This window comes from Puntigrus tetrazona, chromosome 17 (assembly GCF_018831695.1).
Source record: "Puntigrus tetrazona isolate hp1 chromosome 17, ASM1883169v1, whole genome shotgun sequence".
Classification (NCBI taxonomy): domain Eukaryota; kingdom Metazoa; phylum Chordata; class Actinopteri; order Cypriniformes; family Cyprinidae; genus Puntigrus; species Puntigrus tetrazona.
In genome coordinates this window covers 9,053,139-9,072,708 of record NC_056715.1, presented here as the reverse complement: position 1 = coordinate 9,072,708, position 19,570 = coordinate 9,053,139, and the positions used below count along the sequence as shown (strand labels likewise).

The 19,570-nt window shown below is 38.2% G+C and overlaps 1 protein-coding gene across 1 annotated transcript in view; it reads right to left on the bottom strand.

Annotated features, from left to right (window-relative positions):
* arhgef10 (Rho guanine nucleotide exchange factor (GEF) 10) overlaps window positions 1–19,278 on the bottom strand; it is a 31,765-nt gene extending 12,487 nt beyond the window's left edge. Inside the window, 25 exon segments of the mRNA XM_043262367.1 lie at window positions 776–933; window positions 1,030–1,241; window positions 1,684–1,770; window positions 1,856–1,977; window positions 2,326–2,426; window positions 3,477–3,604; window positions 3,704–3,819; window positions 6,449–6,639; window positions 6,791–6,936; window positions 7,569–7,739; window positions 8,022–8,114; window positions 8,306–8,422; window positions 8,814–8,993; window positions 9,111–9,188; window positions 9,572–9,681; window positions 9,775–9,886; window positions 10,668–10,784; window positions 11,600–11,787; window positions 12,153–12,209; window positions 12,444–12,532; window positions 12,782–12,818; window positions 13,712–14,017; window positions 14,808–14,908; window positions 14,910–15,186; window positions 19,216–19,278. Of these exon segments, the coding sequence (XP_043118302.1) occupies window positions 776–933; window positions 1,030–1,241; window positions 1,684–1,770; window positions 1,856–1,977; window positions 2,326–2,426; window positions 3,477–3,604; window positions 3,704–3,819; window positions 6,449–6,639; window positions 6,791–6,936; window positions 7,569–7,739; window positions 8,022–8,114; window positions 8,306–8,422; window positions 8,814–8,993; window positions 9,111–9,188; window positions 9,572–9,681; window positions 9,775–9,886; window positions 10,668–10,784; window positions 11,600–11,787; window positions 12,153–12,209; window positions 12,444–12,532; window positions 12,782–12,818; window positions 13,712–14,017; window positions 14,808–14,908; window positions 14,910–15,186; window positions 19,216–19,252 (3,331 nt within the window). The 5' untranslated portion in view covers window positions 19,253–19,278.
* Between the last annotated feature and the right edge of the window lie 292 nt (window positions 19,279–19,570).

Genomic DNA, 19,570 nt, shown 5'->3' with positions numbered 1-19,570 from the left:
TTAGGGTCTTTTGGTTCTTTGTTTGATCAAAAATTAAGTAAAAACAATAATATTATAAAATTTATGACTAACACACTAACACTTTACTTCTTGAATGTACTTTAAAATGTAATTTATTCCTATAATGGCAAAGTTTAATTTCAATCCAGACTGAAATTAAAATATAATTCTAATTTTGGGCTTGAGAAAGATTTCCTACTATTATCAGTCAACGTATTATCAATCAGTATCAAGAAATGTTGCAAATAGTTATTGTTGCGTAATGTGTCTGTAAAAAACATATACATACATATATATAAAGTCACCCTTATACAACAGCATCCTTAGAAAATCCATTCATTTCAATCAAACAGATAATTAAACAAATTGCTTAAATTATTGACTAAATATCTGTGTCTCAGGCAGCAGAAAACTGAGAGAGTGAAATGCAATATGAGCGTCCCAGAGAGAAAAACAGCTGTGGAAAGAATTAATGAGAGACGGGGAAAAATATTTTTAAACGTCTCACTTTCCTTGAGAACTTTCCAAAGCACTCCCTGTTGGAACCTGCTTAATCCAGTGTGAATTTAGGCTAGTTTATGCTGGTTACGTTTATAGCCATGCTGTTCACCGACAAAACATCTTGGTTGACCAAGAAAATCTTGCTTGTTAAGCTAGCCAAGAAGCACACCTCCATCTTTTTCAGTAGGGATGGATGGTGTCCTAACACCAAAATAAAAATCAAATGCATTCAACAAAACAAACCCTTGTAAAAATTCAAACAGGAATCACTTACCATCAGCCCTGGAGTAGATGACCACAGAACCACTGACTAAGCCTGCATAAAGACACCCACTTTTGTACACCAGACATGTGACACTGGACTTATCAGGGGAGAAGAAGTGCTGCAGACGAATCTTCTTAGACCGTTGACTGCTCTTATACACAGATATACTGAAAAATAAAATATTATAAATCATTAGACAAACAAAAAGAAGGCATCCTCTTCATCTACATGGAGTTTGTGGATGTTTCGGCTGATGTACACACCTGCCTTCCTCCATTCCCAGACACACAGTCGGTGTGTCACTGGCTTTCCGGTCCTCAGGCTTCACTTCACCATTTTCCAAGGGCTCATCCAGAGGCACATACGTCATGCAGAGAATACGCGACTCCACATTAAAACACTCTGTCACTTTGGGATTTGAGTTCTGCAGTGCCACAATGGAGACCTGACCCATGTGATTGGTGCAGCTGGCCACCTGAAAAGAAAGAGATGATTTCAGAATCTAAAGATCTCGTTGTTCCTTCAAACTGTTCAACAAAATTTATTTGAGTGCTAAAGTCTGACGCTTTTTTCCAGAGGTGATATCTCATATAGATGGGACACATGCTGAGAGCTCTTAAAGGAGAGTAGCCCATCATTGCAGGCTATTAGGTCAGAGAGGAGAGTTATTCTAAACTGTAAATACAGCATAAAAGCCTTTAATGCAACCTTACACTCACACTGCCCACACAGAACAGTGTTTAATGATGCTTTTACAGTTCAAACAACCTTTAAAATGATTAAATGCCGTTTAAGGACAAGTACAATTTGGGAACAATCAACACCAGACTGACAGTTTTGTATCGTGTGGGACTCCAATAAGGAAGCTAATCTAGCTTAATATTATACGTTTCAAGTTTGACTGTAAATTGTCTCACCCATACGCATCCGTGACCCATAACAGGCAGATCTGCGGTGCTGTCAGTGTTCACGTGAGGCTCAGGGTTGTGAACTGCACACTCCACCTAACACAAATACACATTGGTTTATTAGACCATTTTTGCTATTATAAACAGACAAGTTGAGATTGCAAGATGTTCGGTTTGTCACCTTGAACTCCTGTAGTTTTGACATGACCACAGCCATCTGCTTGAGCAAGAGAGGATGGTTTTGCTTCCTCATCTGATTACCATCGTCTTCAGCATAAAACCAGCCTTGGATGTTATCTTCCTCTGGGGAAAAAAAAAATAAAAATTACATTAGTAAAGCATTCCTCAGATTCTACAAACCAATGATATTCCCATATGTGTCTTCCTGTTGCCAGTATTATAATCCATTTGTCTGCACAGAACTTTTAGTTCTGGCTCAGCCGAGCAATGATTCACACACTGAACAATATGAATCCAGCCGACATATTAAAAAAAACCCAAAGAATTACAAACATGTTTATTTAGAAAATATGCTGGAAACATAATAGTAAGGTATGTTTAAATGCATTTAAGCCCTGTAAGTCTTAGATCTCTATCACAAAAGAGTTATAGACAAAGACAGGATGTGGAGATACAGGAAATGACACTTACGTAGAGCCAATTTAGCCATCTGCATATTACGGATCCAAGCTTGCTTGATAGATGGACTGAAAGTGTTGAAGACTGCAGTGAAAAACGTGGGCCTACCATACCTGGAAAGTCCAAACAAAAAAAATTTTGATTCTTCTCTGAAAAAGCTTTAACAATGGAAACAATACACATTGGTCTGCATTCGCTGTAAGTGCATCAGGCGGTGTACAAATCTCTTAGGTAGTCTAAATATCTCAGCACGGATTCAGCTGGTCTGGCAAACTGTCAGGCAGCTGCAGAAACAGACAGGGTCCCATCCTGTTTATCAGTGACTTTGCAGGATGTGATTTAATAATTGTCCAGTTCCAATACTAATGAACAGATAACTTCTATTTTTTTCTAAAGTAATATTTTGTTAGTATTTTCTGACTTCAACTTTTAGTGTGCAGAAATAATAAACAATATAATGACCAGAACTAAAATAGTGAGGCCATGTAATCCAGACTACTCCCACCAATAACTCAACAGGAAAGCCAACGGCATACTTTTTCTTGAAGTCAAAGTGTGTGAGAGAGATTTATGTTATCAGAGGGATTAGTTTGACAGCTGGGAGTCTAAAGATACTTCTATAATCCAGAAACTCAAATCCAAGCATACAGTCGCAAATAATCAGTGTGTGCGTATGTTTTCTAGAACTACACACTCTAAAGCTCCCGATCCACAGGAGGAGGATAATAACTGCACAAGACGGTCGTTGGGCTCTGATTAGGGACTTAAGGTCATTCTTTAAGCACTGAGTCACGTAAACACAGACGCATGGCAGTTTGATCATTTAGAAGCAGAGTTTTAAGGCATTTTAAGACCAAATAAATGAAAAAAAAAAAATTTACTACAATAAGAAGTTAAGATTAATTGCAATTAAATGTGTAAATAAATGTATAGCCCTAAAAATATTTTTATCAGTAAGATTTCTTTATGAAGAACCAATGTTGCAAAAGTGACAGTAAAGACATTTATGACGTCACAAAAGAAGTCTAATTTCAAACAAACAGTACTTTTTAAAACTTTCTATTAATCAAAGTATCCTTAAAAAAAAAAAAAAATTCACAAAAATGTCGTTTTCAACACTGATGATAATAAGACATTTTGTGGCAGGTCTGGATCACGCATACCTGTCTTGCTTCCCTGGTAACTGCAGTTGTATCCTACAGCGGTCAGCTGCCCGAATCTCCTCCTCTTTCTTTAAAATCAGGCGCTGGAGACCTGAAACCCAATCCTGAGCAACTGTCCCATTAACATTCTAGAAAGAGAGAGAGTTAATTTCACTTTGAGCGGTAAGAACTGTGTGCATCATGGTTTAAATATCGATCCTAAAGTGTTTGTGATATGAACACTTCACCTGATAATTCCCCTTCAGACTGCTGATCATAGTGGAGATCTGGTTCACCAAACCCAGGTCATGGATCAGGTTCTGTAAGTCCTGGTAAAGCTGCCCTGGACCCATATACAACTTATCTATAAATGAGACACAGCAGATTTAGGTTAAAACTCCAAGTAATAACAATTGTTACCAGCTTAACGAATACCAATTTCACACTGCTATTTGTTTGGCTTGAGGCAATTAAAATTTCCAGTCTTCACTAGAACTAAGGATTACAGTTGAAACTGAATTATATTATACAGTGAATCATTAAACACTGGTTCAGATGAGTCATTATGAGACTGTGCTGTCTGTTTCCCGAATACTGCCCCACACAATAGCCTGCTTTGTGCTGCTCCCCTCTTCCAAGATAAAGAGAGAGACAAAAATGTTGAGTAGAGAGTGAGGGGAAAATAGAGAGATAGAGAGAATGAGAGAAAAAAGGAGCAAGAATGTATTTTCTTCCAGTCAGAGCTGAAATAAAATGTGAGTCTCTCGCTCACACACAGATTCTTCACAGCATCAGGTTTGCGGTCATCCTTTTAAGAAGTGCTTAAAGTCATAAAAAAAGGTTTTCTTCTCTAAAGTCAAAGTTTTAAAAAAGAAAACAAAACTTTTTTGAACTTGTGCATAATTTTATAAAGACCTGTTATTGTCAACCAAATTCAAAACAAAATAGTTTTCAGTCATTAAAATCGAAAATTAACTTAAAGAATCGAAATTTTGCCTTAGCAAAGAAGGTGGTACTTCAGCACTTCACAAAGTCTTATATTCTTACTAACTAAACTTAACAGAAAAGCTAGATAGAAAATTAAACGCTCTTAATTTTCAGCAAACCTGATTGATGTAAAACGGTACTCTGATCGTCTCCATAACCTTTTCACAGCATCAGTAATAGTGACAGCACCTCCCCTCCTGGTAGCTTTATTCTTCATGGTTAATTAGATTTGGAAAAGTAAAACGAGAGAGAATAAAGAAAGAAAGAGGCTGGGAATGCAAGAGCTCTTGATTCAGTGCTCTAGTTTGAATCAGAGCAGCTCTTGCACACAGACTGTGTTTTCAGTAACCATAGAGACAACACCAGCCTTTTTCAAGTGCACAGAAAAGTGATTTTTCTACCTTCAAGCATTGGTAGAAAGGCATAGGGAGTCTAACGTCTTTCCTCTATGTCAAAAACAGTAAAAGCTTAAACAAGCATCCAATCTTCTACAGTATGGGCTTTTGTATAATGTCTTGTAAAATCCCACCGGAGTCCCTTCTTTTGTCACCTCAGCTGTGCTGAATAGAGCACACGCAATGAAACAGGAAAAACAGTTTTTCCTCTTTTGTTCAGCATTGTGAGTCAGTGTGACCTGTTCTCACCAAACCACAAAAACAGAGCAGACCGCCTCTAAGGAGAGAAAAGACGTCCTCAACGGCAGATGATTTTGAAAAGAAATGTTGCATCATTAGGGGTCAAGTGCTGTTTTATTATTATTCTGTGCTTTCTGACAGCTGCAAGAACTGCAGAATCCAAAAGATACATATGTGACCCTGGACCACAAAACCAGTCATAAAATTGATATTTATACATCATCTGAAAGCTGAATAAATAAGCTTTCCGTTGATGTATGGTTTGTTAGCATAGGACATTTGAAAATGGGAAATCTAAGGGTGCAACAAATCAAAATATTGAGAAAATCAGGCATACAAAATGTATATATAATTATGACTCATATAATGTATTGTTGGATACTGCTACAAATATACCTATACATGCTACTTATGACAAGTTTTGTAGTCCAGGGTCACAAATATGTAAATCAGCACATTATAACATTGCATTAAATCCCATATTTACAGGAAACATTTTTAAAAACCCGCAGGAAACAGGCAATCCACTAAAACAGATGACTTTTTATGGACTAGCACATCGCTCTGCAAACACTTCAAAGTATCCTGCTTTGCTTGGTATAATGAAGAGAAATCTGTGTGTGCTTTAAACATAAAGCGTTTCAGTTCTACCTCTTACCTTTTCCTTTCCCTAACCTCATTTCTCTCTATCGTTTCTGTCTTCACAGTTTCTCCTGATACGTTTCCATCAATAATTCATTTTTAAGCTGTTATATTAAAAGCCAGACTTCAATCATGATTCTGTCAGACATGTCAAAACGTCTAGCACACTGGAGAAGCAAAGTGAACAATGTCTGACGCCAGTATCTTCAGAGTCATATTTTCCATTCAGCAACATGGAATAATCTATGACATCTTTATCTGACCATATTTCAAATCTGAACATTTCTTTATAAATAAGAATAAGTCTTTAAATGTCAAATCGCTGCACATTTAAAAATAGCACAAGTGCATTGTTGCTTAAGGGTGGTGCAGAAAGAATATCTCTCCAAGCACTTCCTACTATTGCAACAATTACTTGGCTCTGGTAAGTTATTTATTATTTTTTTAAATCAAGCTGACATTTCTATCCAAAACAACTTACATCTATAGCTATATTCCTTCTGGAAACGCCTCATTCAAGGACATTGTGGCCTGGGTAGCAACCTCTGTAATTCATGGCCCAACCGGTGTTTAAACGTGAAAAATTTGGGTTGTCAACTCAGAACCTGAAGCACCATTTGACCTTGACCTCCAGTAATACATGAAAATAAGTTCTAGCACCAAGATTCAGAACTTACTGTGTAGCTGTATTTGCATATATATTTTTTTGTCTGTATAGCAGGAACTTACTAGGTTTAGCGTTGATGACGACTTTATCTCCCGAGTGCGAGGGGGGAAATCGGGAGTCACCCATCTCCTCGCTGGAGCCAAACTCTACGACCTCAACCAAACTCAAAGGAACGCTCCACTTGAGCAGGAAGCGCTGTCCCGAGGGAACACCTTCACCTCCTGCTCCCACACTCACACCATCCTGAGAGGGGCTGAAGGAGAGATTATTCAGAGAGAGGGAAGGTTATGTGGAGGAAAAAGGTTTTATTGTAAAGATGGAAAAATGTTTTTTGGAGTGATGTTGTGCTAAACAGTTCAGACTGACAGTTATTACGGATAATAGAGAAGTGTAGCGGGTCTTACCGTTGGTTGGGGGTGGCACACATGAGTACATCATTCAAAAGAAAGACTCGTCTTTCCTTCGTCTTAATGATCTCCCCACGATCATTATAAACCGTTTCCACAACGTCATCAGAACGAATCAGATAACGGCTGCCGCTGCTAAGCAGCTGAAAGACAGAGAGAGCGATATAAATGAAGTGAGAAGCAAAAACTGCAATAAAAAGGACTGAGCTGGGAATTAAAAATTTAAGGGTCGTAGTTTGTCACAGTCATTCATCAGCAGACCCAGCAGACACACACACACACACACACGTCCAAAGCAATTTTAGACAAAGGTCTGAGTGCTAGGAGCATCAATGTCTATTTACTACAACATTGTCAAATACTGCTAATATTATATTATTATCGAAAACAAACCACAGAAGTTAAACAGGTAAAATGTGTGTTACCCGTTAGAGAAAGAAAAAAAACTAAACGAAGACAACACCTATCCATCCACACAAAAGAGCAAGCAGTCAAAGAGTGCAAAAAGTTTAGCAAAATATATCAGAGCCCCAGATGGTGTGGAGCATTCAAGCTGGTTCTGTTTACAGGATTGGCTCAGTGCTGACTTCATATCAGTGACAGCAGGACTTAAATCAGACACACTCTGAGTTTAACCACACTACGTGAAACTATCAAACGTCAAATAACGAATTAGACAAAACACCCACACAGACATACATTCATACAATTTTTTGGTCATCAATCACAAGGCAGGATCTCAGACCAGGTCCTCGGAGCAGAGGGACTGAAGTACCTTATTGAGGTAATGTTCATTCACAGCCTTAGCGATGTGTCTGATCTCACAGCGCTGATCTGCCTCTCTTTTCCTTTCGTTTAATTTTTCTGCAAGTGTTTCCAGTTCAGTGAGGGCCATTTGAAGGGGAAGACGGTCAGGATGACCCACCGGTGTGTTTTTTAGCATGTCCTAAAAAGTATAAGGTAACCGGTGAAAACTATGACAACAGAAAAAATTTATAAATAAAAATCTAAGCATCTGCAAAACAGTTATGCCTCGTGTGAGTTCATGAACTACATGAAAGTGACTCTACATCAGACTGACTGTTGATGTGATGAGGATCAGAAAGAAAGAGGCGCCATCTTCTGGAGATGTCAAGATGTTTTCAAGATTTGTAATATACTGGAGCAAGTTGTTTTATACTAACAGGCCCAAATGCGTGTTGTGTGTGTGAGAGAGAGAAAGACGCACTTGCAGCAGCAGTATAAACTGTGGGAACCGCTGAATAGGCTTCATCATCAGTCCATAGAGGGTCAGATGGTCTTTACTTGTCTCTTGACGATGCTATGGACATAACAAAAAGTAAAGCTTAAGAATGAATTGAGGAACAAAAACACTACAGTTCATATGTTTGGGATTTAGATCACCAAAGCCTGAAGCTTATGTTTGTGCATTGCGAAATAGAACAGTGCACAACTGGTTGGCATGTAAAACTGCACCACAGGAATATTCTGGACTCTTTTTAGATGTCTCACCTTGAGGAAGTCAAGGAAACAGGGTTTAGCGGCACATGCCTTCCGCACCACTCCCATCGCCAAGCTGAAGTTATTCACATATTCACTGTAAGCGTCCAACACCATGGACTTAGAAAACTGCAGAAGAGACAGAGAGTGAGGCGATGGCACAGATGTAACAGGGGAAACCATGAAGCATTTCTTTTTTCAACAAGGCTGTTCCCTCGTGAACTAAATTTTAGACCCACACACCTCACACCAGGTGGTTAAGGGTGGAGAAGGTTTGTACATGTAGAAACCTAGATGGAGGGTGTGGTGTGTGACTAAACCAAAGTTAAGGAGGTAAGACTGGGCATAGAGGTGCAATATTAATGGAGGTTTTTTTACTGTAGTTTAAAAAAAAAAAAGACATGAAATGTAATAAAACTCTGATTAGAATAATAATTAAATCCTTGAGATGACCAGTGTCATAAATGTTCACACATCAAAATGTTCAATATCAATTCAATCATAAAATCAGATCTCTCACCGAGGCTACAAACACATCTCCGATCATTTCCAGCTCATCCCAGTCAGACACACGGCTGGCCAGTGCCATCTGGAACAGAGCGTGGCACTGCAGGATCTCCCGAATCCGATAAAACATCACCTTGCGCTTGCGGTCGCTCAGTAACCGAGGCTCAATCTCAGCCAGTGGCTTCTCAAATTGCTGTTATGTGCAAAGCATGTAAAAATAATTTACATTATTGGATAATTAATCTGCGCAGACACTAAAATAAAGGTTTTACATCATAATGCAATAAAAACAAAACAACTAAATAAAAACCTCTAAAATTCTCTTCAGAGCTTCCAGATAATTCTTCTCACTCTCTAGAATCATCTCCAGAATACATCTCCTCATCACCTGTTTACATGTTCATGCACATACAAAAACAACATACAGGGGTACTTAAATCACACTCAGAAAATACATGCTTTTATTTTAATGAAATTACTTAATTCACTACTCCTCATTTTTTATCAATAAAATAAGGCTGTTTTTCTCAACAAGGAATGCATATGAGCAAAAATACAGTAGTAACTATAACATCATTTTATTCTCTAAAAATAATTTTATTTTTACTATTTATTATACTAATAATTCAATATTTTAAATAATACTTACTTTTAAATAATACATGCTTGCTAGTAAAAAAGAACGGACCCCAACCTTTTTAACAGTAATGTATATAAAGTTGGCTAAAAGTAAAACAAACAAACAAACAAAAAGGCTGTATAAGAAAGTACCTGATGTTGAGAGAGCCCAACAGGTGCAGGTCCCAGCACTGGGTCCACATTAAAACACTCCACCTCGATGAACAGATCGGACTCTTCATCAAAGCAGCTGGGTTTCTTCTCTAAAGAAATAAGGATGAATTGGATAAATTAAACAGAAGGAGACAATCAATTGTGAATTAATTATCCTGGAGGATGTACTATTGCACTCTCACCTTGACAGAGAGATCTGGTGCGGATGAAAGATCGTCCCTTTCTCACCGCGGCTTTGGTTTTCTGCAGACCATCTTTAGTCCCGTCTTTGGCTGCTTTTACGAGCCGCTGCATCTGTAGCACATGCAGCATCACTCAGCGGCACGTTCTAAACTACACTCACTTCAAAGAACAAGGGGGAATTCACTAAAATCTGTGTTAACTCTACTGTCACTTGATTATGTGAATCAAGTAACAGTACACCAAAGCTCTATAAAGAAATCCATACATTTTAGTTAAGTAAGCTTCAGGAATACTGCAGATAAACGTATCCCAACTCTTTAATGAATTCACCCCTGAGATTTCACATCATTTTAAACAGACATCATGGAGAGTAACAATCCAACTAAAACATAAGATCTCGACAAAACATGCATCCAAACACAATGATGGATCGACACGGACACCAGATGAGTAAAATGAGGCATAAGAGAACAAAGACTGATGGATAAATAAGAGAAACAGCGACTGCAACTGCAGCTCCGCAACTGCAAAAATCTGCAGAACAAAAACTATTTTTCTAAAAGCATTCCTATTATACCAATATTTATTAAATGTTGTGCCCTGCTGTGGCAGTCACTGAACGGCAAAACTGTATACCAACAACGTTTTCAAACACAGAATGACATGCGAAGCCTGAGGATGAATGAGAGGTAAAACTGTGTACAACATTCACTCTTCACAGATGACAACAGCTACATCTGGAGACACAAACAGATGTTTAGTGGGGATGACGGAGGTCCGGGGGTTAAACAGAGAAAGCCCACCACCAGCACGACTAACACAGAGAAGAAAGAGCTCCTTCAGAGATGAAGAGCTGTCAGTCAGTCTGACATACACATTCTTGTTCTTTTACCTTTTGCTCATGTTTGTGTTTGAGCTGCTGTAGCTCTACTGTCCCCACTGTGTTTGCCATGAGATCTCGCATCTTTCTCTCATAGTGCTCTTTCAAACGCGCCAGATCTTCAGACAGCTGAGGGCAGAGAACGAGTTACTGCACACAGCCGCCACCACTACCTCACTCCCTCATTCTGTTCAGAATCTCACTCCAGTAATATGCCTAATGTTTATATGGCATTCGCCAAAAAAAAAAAAAATTCCATAATATTTATACTAACTTTGTTTCAGTAATGGCAAATAACCAATAGTACAAAGAGAAAAAAAAACAAAAACGAACGATTTCTGAAATAATTCTTAAAAACACACTTATTTATTTTATAACTTTACATAAAGATTGCGCAAGCATAGTGAGGCACGAGACAAAATTATTGCTGGTTACAAAGTATGGCATGCCACATGATTCAGAAATATTACTTTTCATTTTGAGCACTTCCTCACAAACGAATCTTAAACCTTTTTCTCAAACACACACACACACACACTTAAACAAACTCCCACAAATCCCTCACTTCAAAATTCAGTTCAGAAATAAACAAATGCCTTGGCCAGACAAAAACACACACACAGTATTCACTCAAATAAACCGTTTCTATTAAATCACTGCATACACACACACACACACACACACACACACATATACACAAACAAAACCAAAACCATTACAAGCAGACTGAAGTCTTTCCACATTTTACATATTAGTTTGGGCTACTGTGGAAAACCTATGGTACAAGTTTCAGATCTCATTACACTCTCTCTCACACACACACACACACACACACACACACCTCTAACCTTCTATCACACCGCATCTCTGCTGTTCAAACCAAAGAAACAGTAGAGGAAAAAAAATGAAATTATGAGATAGACAGTAGCAGTTTGAATACATACATGTGTTTTCTTGCTGGGTGCACGGCCCCTGACAAAGGCATCCGGGAGGCCGTTCTCTCCATGTCCATTCTCTGTGTCACTGGCTTCCTCGTAGCTCTCAAACTCACTGGAGCTCCAGCCATTGTCCAGAGAGCTGCTGCAGCCCTCTTCCCCAAACTCAACATCATCATAGATCATCTCATCTGGGTCTGACATGCACAGTTTTGACATTATTCAAAAACAGCCCCCATTGTATCCCTCATGAGCTGTAATAGCAGAGCTGTCAGTCACATGACACATGTCTAACTGCTGAGCAGGCAAATTTTACTCTCAGTTTTCATATGTCTCACATTTTCATAGCCGGTCTACAGGGGTGGAAAAATAATTGCTTTATAGATACATCAAGTCTATAAAACAACTCTGGATCAATCGACTAATATATTATTAATAACCGCAGTTTTTAAAAAAACACATGCAGAATAAAAGGGATACCAAATGTGCAATGTGGTATGCATTTCCAACAGTAAATAAACATGAAGAAATACACCATAGAATAAAGACTAGATGAACACACCTGTAGTTGATCCAGAGTTCTCTCTCGGTACGTCATCATAAATCACTTCATCGGGACCTAAAATAAAAAGAAAAATAACAAACACACATGGCTCAAATTCTCAAGTCCAACCAAACCAAAGAAGTGTTAAGGAATCCTCTGAAGGAGGTTAAGTACTTCTTCAGCGAGAAGGAAGGAAATGTCTGAGATTCTCTTCAGAAACAGGAAACAGTTGAACGAAGCAAGAAAGGCTTCATATATACATTCACATGTAAATCTAAGCATTTTATCAGCAAAATACTGAGAACTTACTATCCATCCAGGCCGTGTTTGCTGGGTCTGACACCCACTTAGTAAGAGCATCTTCCTCTCTGATGACTGGACACTCTTCACTGAACACACTAGGCATGCCACTTGGAATTAATATACATACTCACACAATGCCATCTGTGCTGGCACTGCAGCATTCAAACAATATTTCGAGAACATGAAGTCCAAACTATTTTGTACACGAGAATGCAAACACAAAATAGCAGGAAAAAGTACTTCATAATACAAAATGTTTAAAACAACAGATGGACATCAATACGCAACCCAACATCTCTAAAGGAAGTAAAGAAGTACTGTAAATCTGTGCGGTCTCAACTCACCTGTCCACTGGAGTATTTCCTGCACCCACCACAGTCACTACAGGACACAGCAAAACCATTGATGCATTAACAGAAAAGCACTGATAAACACATTCAAATATGCTTCAAAAAATTCTTAAAATAACATAAAAGTGAATTCAGACCAAGTCAAGTCAAATGTGCAGGTTTACAGCTCGAACACCATTACACCACAAGGGGTCAATAATGTGCTGAGTGTGTCTGCTGCAAGTTTTAACAAGCCTCTCTCTACCTACAATACTGGTCTAGATGAACTTGCCTGCATGCATGTTTCTGATACCTGTAAAAACCTTACACCTACCTACAGGATCAACTTTAAATGTATGAAATAATAATTATAAATGGAGCATACCTATGTACTACTATTACTAATGTATTATTACTAATAAAAAAATGTAAAAATAATGATGAATAAATCTATATATAGTGTGTGCACATGAATCTATATATTTTACAATTCAGAGCAAATGGTGGATACTTTGAAGAAACCTAAACTAGATTTGCACGTACACTGCATGATATATTTTTTCTAAATATAATAGTTTTGATAATACTACTGCTTTATTGAGATGCCAGTTTTAAAGTGGTTTTAGCAGCTACTAATTATAATGAATGTGTACACATTTGAAAATACTCATGTAAAATGTAGTTAACATTCAGGCTACTGTTATACTTTAGAGAAAACAGGAAACTTCATCACAGCCAAGCCACAGCTAAAATTATCCCCAACTTCCTCATGGCAAAACTTCAGAAAAAGAGGAGACATTAAGAGAAGCATAAGAGAAATGAGGTGAGAGGAAAGAAAGTTAAAAGAGAGATGATATGTATGGTGATGGTGAACAACCTACTCCAACCAGACCAATGGAGAGAACAAATGAAATGGAAACAAGTGAGAATAATCTCTCTTTTTACCATCTTCATCCATAGAGAAGTGTCGGATGATAACTGGAGTGGTGTAGGTTGGTGGGATCACCGGCACATTTGAGGGCGTTGCATAACCATAGGGCACTGGCACTGAATACCCAGAGGGCAACCCAGGGCTAATAGGTACATCCTGAATGTCTCTTTCACTCTCATTGGCTGTGGGAGAGGAAGAAGGGCCGCTCTGCTCTGACAGCAGCTGCTGTTGGATAGGGGCGATGTCAATCACAGAGTAGGGGCTGACTTTGAGCTTGGAGTTGGACGCAGAGGTGGTAACCACACCGGCACCTCTGTTCACTATTGATCAGAAAGTACAGTGACTTATCAGGAAAGTTTGAGGCTGTAAAGTGAAATTGCATTTCCATCGGAAAATACACAGACAGATTATTTAGTGAATAATCTTTGTTAATTCACATTATCTTATGCAGGAGGGATTCCTGATAAAAATAACTGAAGGTCACATGCATTAACAGTTAGAGAGAAAGAGAAAAGATTGAAGGAGAGAAAGAGACAGATGCAACCTCAGAAACCATGCAAGAATTTAAAAAAGCAATTGGACGCAGTGGGCTGCCACCAAAATGGCTGTAGATTTGGTTTCCAGTCTGTTATACACAAATCTTTTGTAGTGGGGGCATTAATAACTCATTGTAGACACCATAAACCCTAACAGTGAAGTACTGTAGAGCAGGGGATTTCAACGCAAGGATGCCCAAAAATAATAGCCTGCTGTGAGAGACCCCCTTTTTTTTTTAAGAAATATTTTTTTTCCAAATTGACTGCGTTTTATATTTTTTATGAACTAAAAATCATTAAAAGACATTATATAAGTACACAATTCATTCATATTTCACATGTCAGTTGTGTTGCTGTCTATTCATCAAAAGATATACAAAGGCCTTACGGTTATGAAACAACATTAGGCTAAGTAATGACAGAATTTTCATTTTCAACCATCCCCTTGAAGGGGCAGTCAATACAATAAAACAATCAGAATTTTGCAATTTCTATCTTTGGAGAGTTATATTAATATATAAAATCAATTCCATTGAAAAAAAATTATTAATCTTAATATCTGCTGTAAACTGACCGTCCTGCTTGCTGTCAACAGCGCCTCCTGTAGCGCCCTCTGCTGATGGAGGAAGGTGTCTGTCCTGGTGTTCCCCTGTATTCTGACAGGGCTCTATGGGGAGGAGGAGGAGGCAAATCACACTGTGGGAAGGGTGCATGAGCCAAAGGGCTGTTATTAGCGGGGCAGTCCTGAGGCAGAGGGGGCAGATCAGCTTCTGCGGTGAGCAAGTTCTTTTGGTTTGGACTTGTTCCATTTACGGGTGCGTCCCCGGCTGCTGATGAGCAGGGTGGAGGCAAGAAGACTCCCTCAGGTTCAGGGGGAGGCCGATCTGCCTCGGGGGCTTCATCACCACTGTCGTCAAACTCAAACTTCTCACCTTCATCTTCGTCATCCAACACTAAAGAGAGAGAAAGAGATTGCAATGGAAACAGCCAAACATTTCTTTGTTTTTACTGATGTTGAGTATTGCAAACTATAAATTGGAAACACTTGATAGTCTGTGAATGGTGCACTTTGTGGTTGAGGTTTTGTTCCCGTCTTCCTGTCTGCCCACCCAGGGTTCGCAAAGACACGTGTTCAGATTTTTAAAAGCAAATTTTAATTTTAGGTCCTGTTTTAGAACCCTTTTCTCAAAATGCCTTTTAGTTACATGTGACACAAATGTGTAAGGAAACATTGAAACAAAACCAAACACTAAAACTGGGGTACAGGAAGCACACACAGGCTGAAAGGAAACCGGGTCAAAAAAAGCACACTGCTTATTTTCCACAAGGCTGAAGTGCTAAAGAGGAAACATGTCTACTGGGACCAGAGAACAAAAGACAGAAAAAAAACTAATATTCAAATACAATGATCAAAGTGTCCTCACTCATGTGGTTTGTTTTGTACATCACAGTCCGCCGTTGCAAAACAGGCTGCTTAAGCTACACTATAAAAAAATGACAGTGATTTTACAGAAAAAAAAAATAAGACTGTAAAAATGCTATGGTAAAAACCTATTAAATGGTTAATGATCCTGTAAGATTTACCAGAAAAAAACGTTAGCTGACATTGTCAGAATTCCCTGAATTGCATTTAAAACTTTGTTCGAATTAGATTTTTTTTTCTGCTTTGAAATAACTGTTTCTTCTAATTAGTTATGTTTATTAGGGTTGTATGTTACATGTAACATTATGAAATGTGTTATGCGTTTATTGCATATTTCAGTTTAATTCTGTTCTGTTTCAGTTAATTCTAGTTCTTGTGTGAATGACATATGGGTTCATATTTAAGAGCCACTTGTGATGGCCTTGGGTTCATGTGACTCTCATCACCACCTGCATTTGGTGGTTATCAGTGTTTATCATTTCAAAGGTACAAAACTGATTTTAGTACTTTAATAGGTTGGTATATTAACATTATATCAGTTAATGAAATTAGAGTATTTAACTGTAAATTTAACTTTAAAAAATAAAACATAAAATGTTATGTTTTTTTTTAAACCATATATTTTACAGAATTTTTTTTTTTTACAGCGTACATTTAAAAGGACAGTTTACCCCAAAATAAAAATTCAGTTATCATTTACTAACCCTGCATGAATTACCTAATTTTGTGGAATGACTTATTATTTTGCTCTTGTATGAAACCATTTTACTGATGATACTGTCATGGAGATTTAGTTCTTTTTTAGACTTGAAAACTTTCACTTCATTGTTAGTTAATGCAAGAAAAATGAAAATCCACAAAAATTATTCAAAATTCACATTTATAAAAGTTTAGAACTGCATGAACTGCAGATTTTAAATTTGTGAGTGAACCGTCCCTTTAAGGAAAGCTTTGTCCGAGTCTAATTCTGTCATTAATAATCATACATTAACAAAATGGAATAGCAGCCTTACAGTATGGATGAAAGTCATCCAAGAACGGACGACTGAGTAATAAGAGAAGAGACAGTGAGGGAGCCCCTGACGGTGTGAGGCTATTATGAAGCAAACACTTGGCAGTTCATGGATTCTCTTGACCCAGTGACTCACTCTTTAGAAATGTGAGTAATGTGAGAGTCCTTTTCCTCCATTCAGCTCTGGATCCCCCCGTCCAATCACTGCCTCCCTCACGGGGCTGAAGTGCACACAGTGGCCATTATGCGAGACTACAGTAATTAAGCCAAGTTACAGAGTTTTACAGACAGTTTATTTACAAAACAAGACGAAATATGAGGACAGCAACATCTCTAAACCACTCAAATTCATTACATGGAGTCTTAAATAATGTTTGTTTTTCCTCTCACAGGGATAATGAGAGAGGTGGTAAAACTGTAAGGCTCTGGACCTATGCCCAGGAAACCATGTTTCCGCTGACGAAAAGAGTTATCTCTTACAGTGGATAAATCCACCGTGGTGTGCTGGTACAAGGTTGCTCACTGGAATAGCAGAAATTCCAAACATAGTGAAAACAAGCTGTCCTCCCACTTCAGACTGCAGAATCCAAAAACATCCCTGACAGACCAATTTCCTCTGCTGACTTCCAGAAGTAAAGCATTTCTCAGTTTAAGATATTTAAAGCCAGGTGAACACGTCTCATTTTGTTGCCACAAATTTTGGGGAACATAAAAGATTTTTTACATCATAGGATAAAACTGGTAATGCTTACATGTACCCAGTACTTACTGTTAGACTTAGTTTTTCTTTGGAAACAATATCTAAACATACATAAAGTGTTAAATACATGGTTGAAATCTACACAATATCCCACACTGGTTCTACCAAGAACTCACTGGGGTCATATACAATCTGACAAGCAACAATTTTAAAAGGAAAAAACAACTGTACAGTGTGAATCCATCTTAAACTAGTTTGGTTTACCACTGTTGCATGTTGACAGACGGCATGTGATCTTTATTCATTGTGAGCTTGCAGGAGCGGCGTTTCTACATGCCTTAGAGCTACACATAACAGTCGGCATGAACCCATCAAATGACATTCAGTAATGTGAATGAACAGTTTACAACAAAACAAAAAAAAGAATAATCTGAGCAGCAATCTAAAACAGCAGCAAAGCTTAACCGCACCTTGAGGTCAAGCTATGACCTCTAACCCTCAAGTATCATTCATTACAGTGTGACACTGAGCACCTGGTATAGGAGTACAGGGCAGAACAGGTATGCAGAGCTCCAATGGCCATGTCCCAAAATCCTTCAGAGGAAATGTAAGAGGTTAAGAATTAAGGTAAGGTGGAGGGGCTTCAAATGAGCTTTTTTTGCTCAACTGTGTGAAGGAAAAAAACCCCACTAGTCTGAAGAAAATCACTGAGGCACGAACAAAGAGAGTGGCTTTATCAGCTCTCTTTGCTAATGAATGGAGTAAGAGGGAGATAAAGCACGAGGAAGTTTCCATATCTTTGCAAAGATGACTGACGGTGAATATTTATGCAGCAAGAGCTTTAAAATAATGTGAAAAGTGTGTAGTTTTAGTTTAAACTTTAACACCAGTGGATGAACTCAAATGAGTCTCATTCTTCACCATGCTGAGCCTTGATTAGCTGTTTTCAGCAAAGATCTCATATCTTCAGACAGTGTAGAATCATAAAATGAATTTGCTGGCTAAAAAAATGTACCTTTAATGGAATGTTATATCAGATTGCTATACTGAAACATTGGTACACATCATATATTGGTATATCACATTTTTATTCTTCTATTCTTTACATTTTTTCACACCAGGTGATACATATATCATCTTTTTTTGGTAACTTTTTATTTTAGTTTTGTCGATAAATGTCTGACTGATCTGAAAACGCTAGTGCCCATACATTACATCCTTTTTCATACATTAATTCATAACCATTTGATTTATTATAAATGAACGGGAATCAAACTTCCTTCCACCAATGTGTGTAGATTATCGCACGATAAAAATGATGCCAAAGAACCAACTAGCATACTATCTCTGAAGAGGTATGCACAAAGACTGTTTTGGAACGACATGGAATAAGTGTCAGCAGAAATGTAATTTCTGGGTGAACCATCTAATTATAGCACTACTTTAAATCAGGTAATCTAATCTTTCCCTCTCATCTGGCATTCTTTCTGCATCTAGACTGAGCCTCTGTTTTCGGACTGCTTTTTTCACCATCCCTGCATTCGTTCTGGCGTTCCTCCACTCTTCAACCCACACGCTCCTTAGTGGCTGAGCCATGGAATGTGTTTACACTGTTCATTCTTCTCCCTGTCCTTCAGGCTCACATAAGCATGATATTCCAGAGCATTCGACACAGTAAGAGTGAACATGACCATGACACCGGTCAGTAAAACTTGCTTTTAAACGCTTTAAAAATTAACCGTTTCATTTGTGCCAGAAATGTTTAACCACCATCTGCATTTACAAACTTATCTGCTTGTCAAAGTAAACACAGTATGTGTGAGCTGCAAGAAGACAGAGCTGCTTACGGTCAGGTGGAGGAGGGGGGAAATCCTCCATGTCCATGTTGAACACACTCTTCTGAGGCGCACACACACACACTGATGATCAGGAAAAGATCCTTCACCAACTCTTACAAACCTACAGGAGCAGAGAGACAACAGTTAGCCACAGAGAGAGTTCTCCCACACAAACACAAGAATGACCTCACAGCTAAAGCAATAGCTTAGCCAAAATTACAACTGTGCTATAAATTTATTCATCCTTGTGTCGTTAAAACCACACATGATGTCATATTTTTCAGGGAACACAAAATTTGTTGCGCAGCTCTTTCCATTCAAATAAATAGTTCATAGAGATGATCGGGGATGATCAAAAGGACGA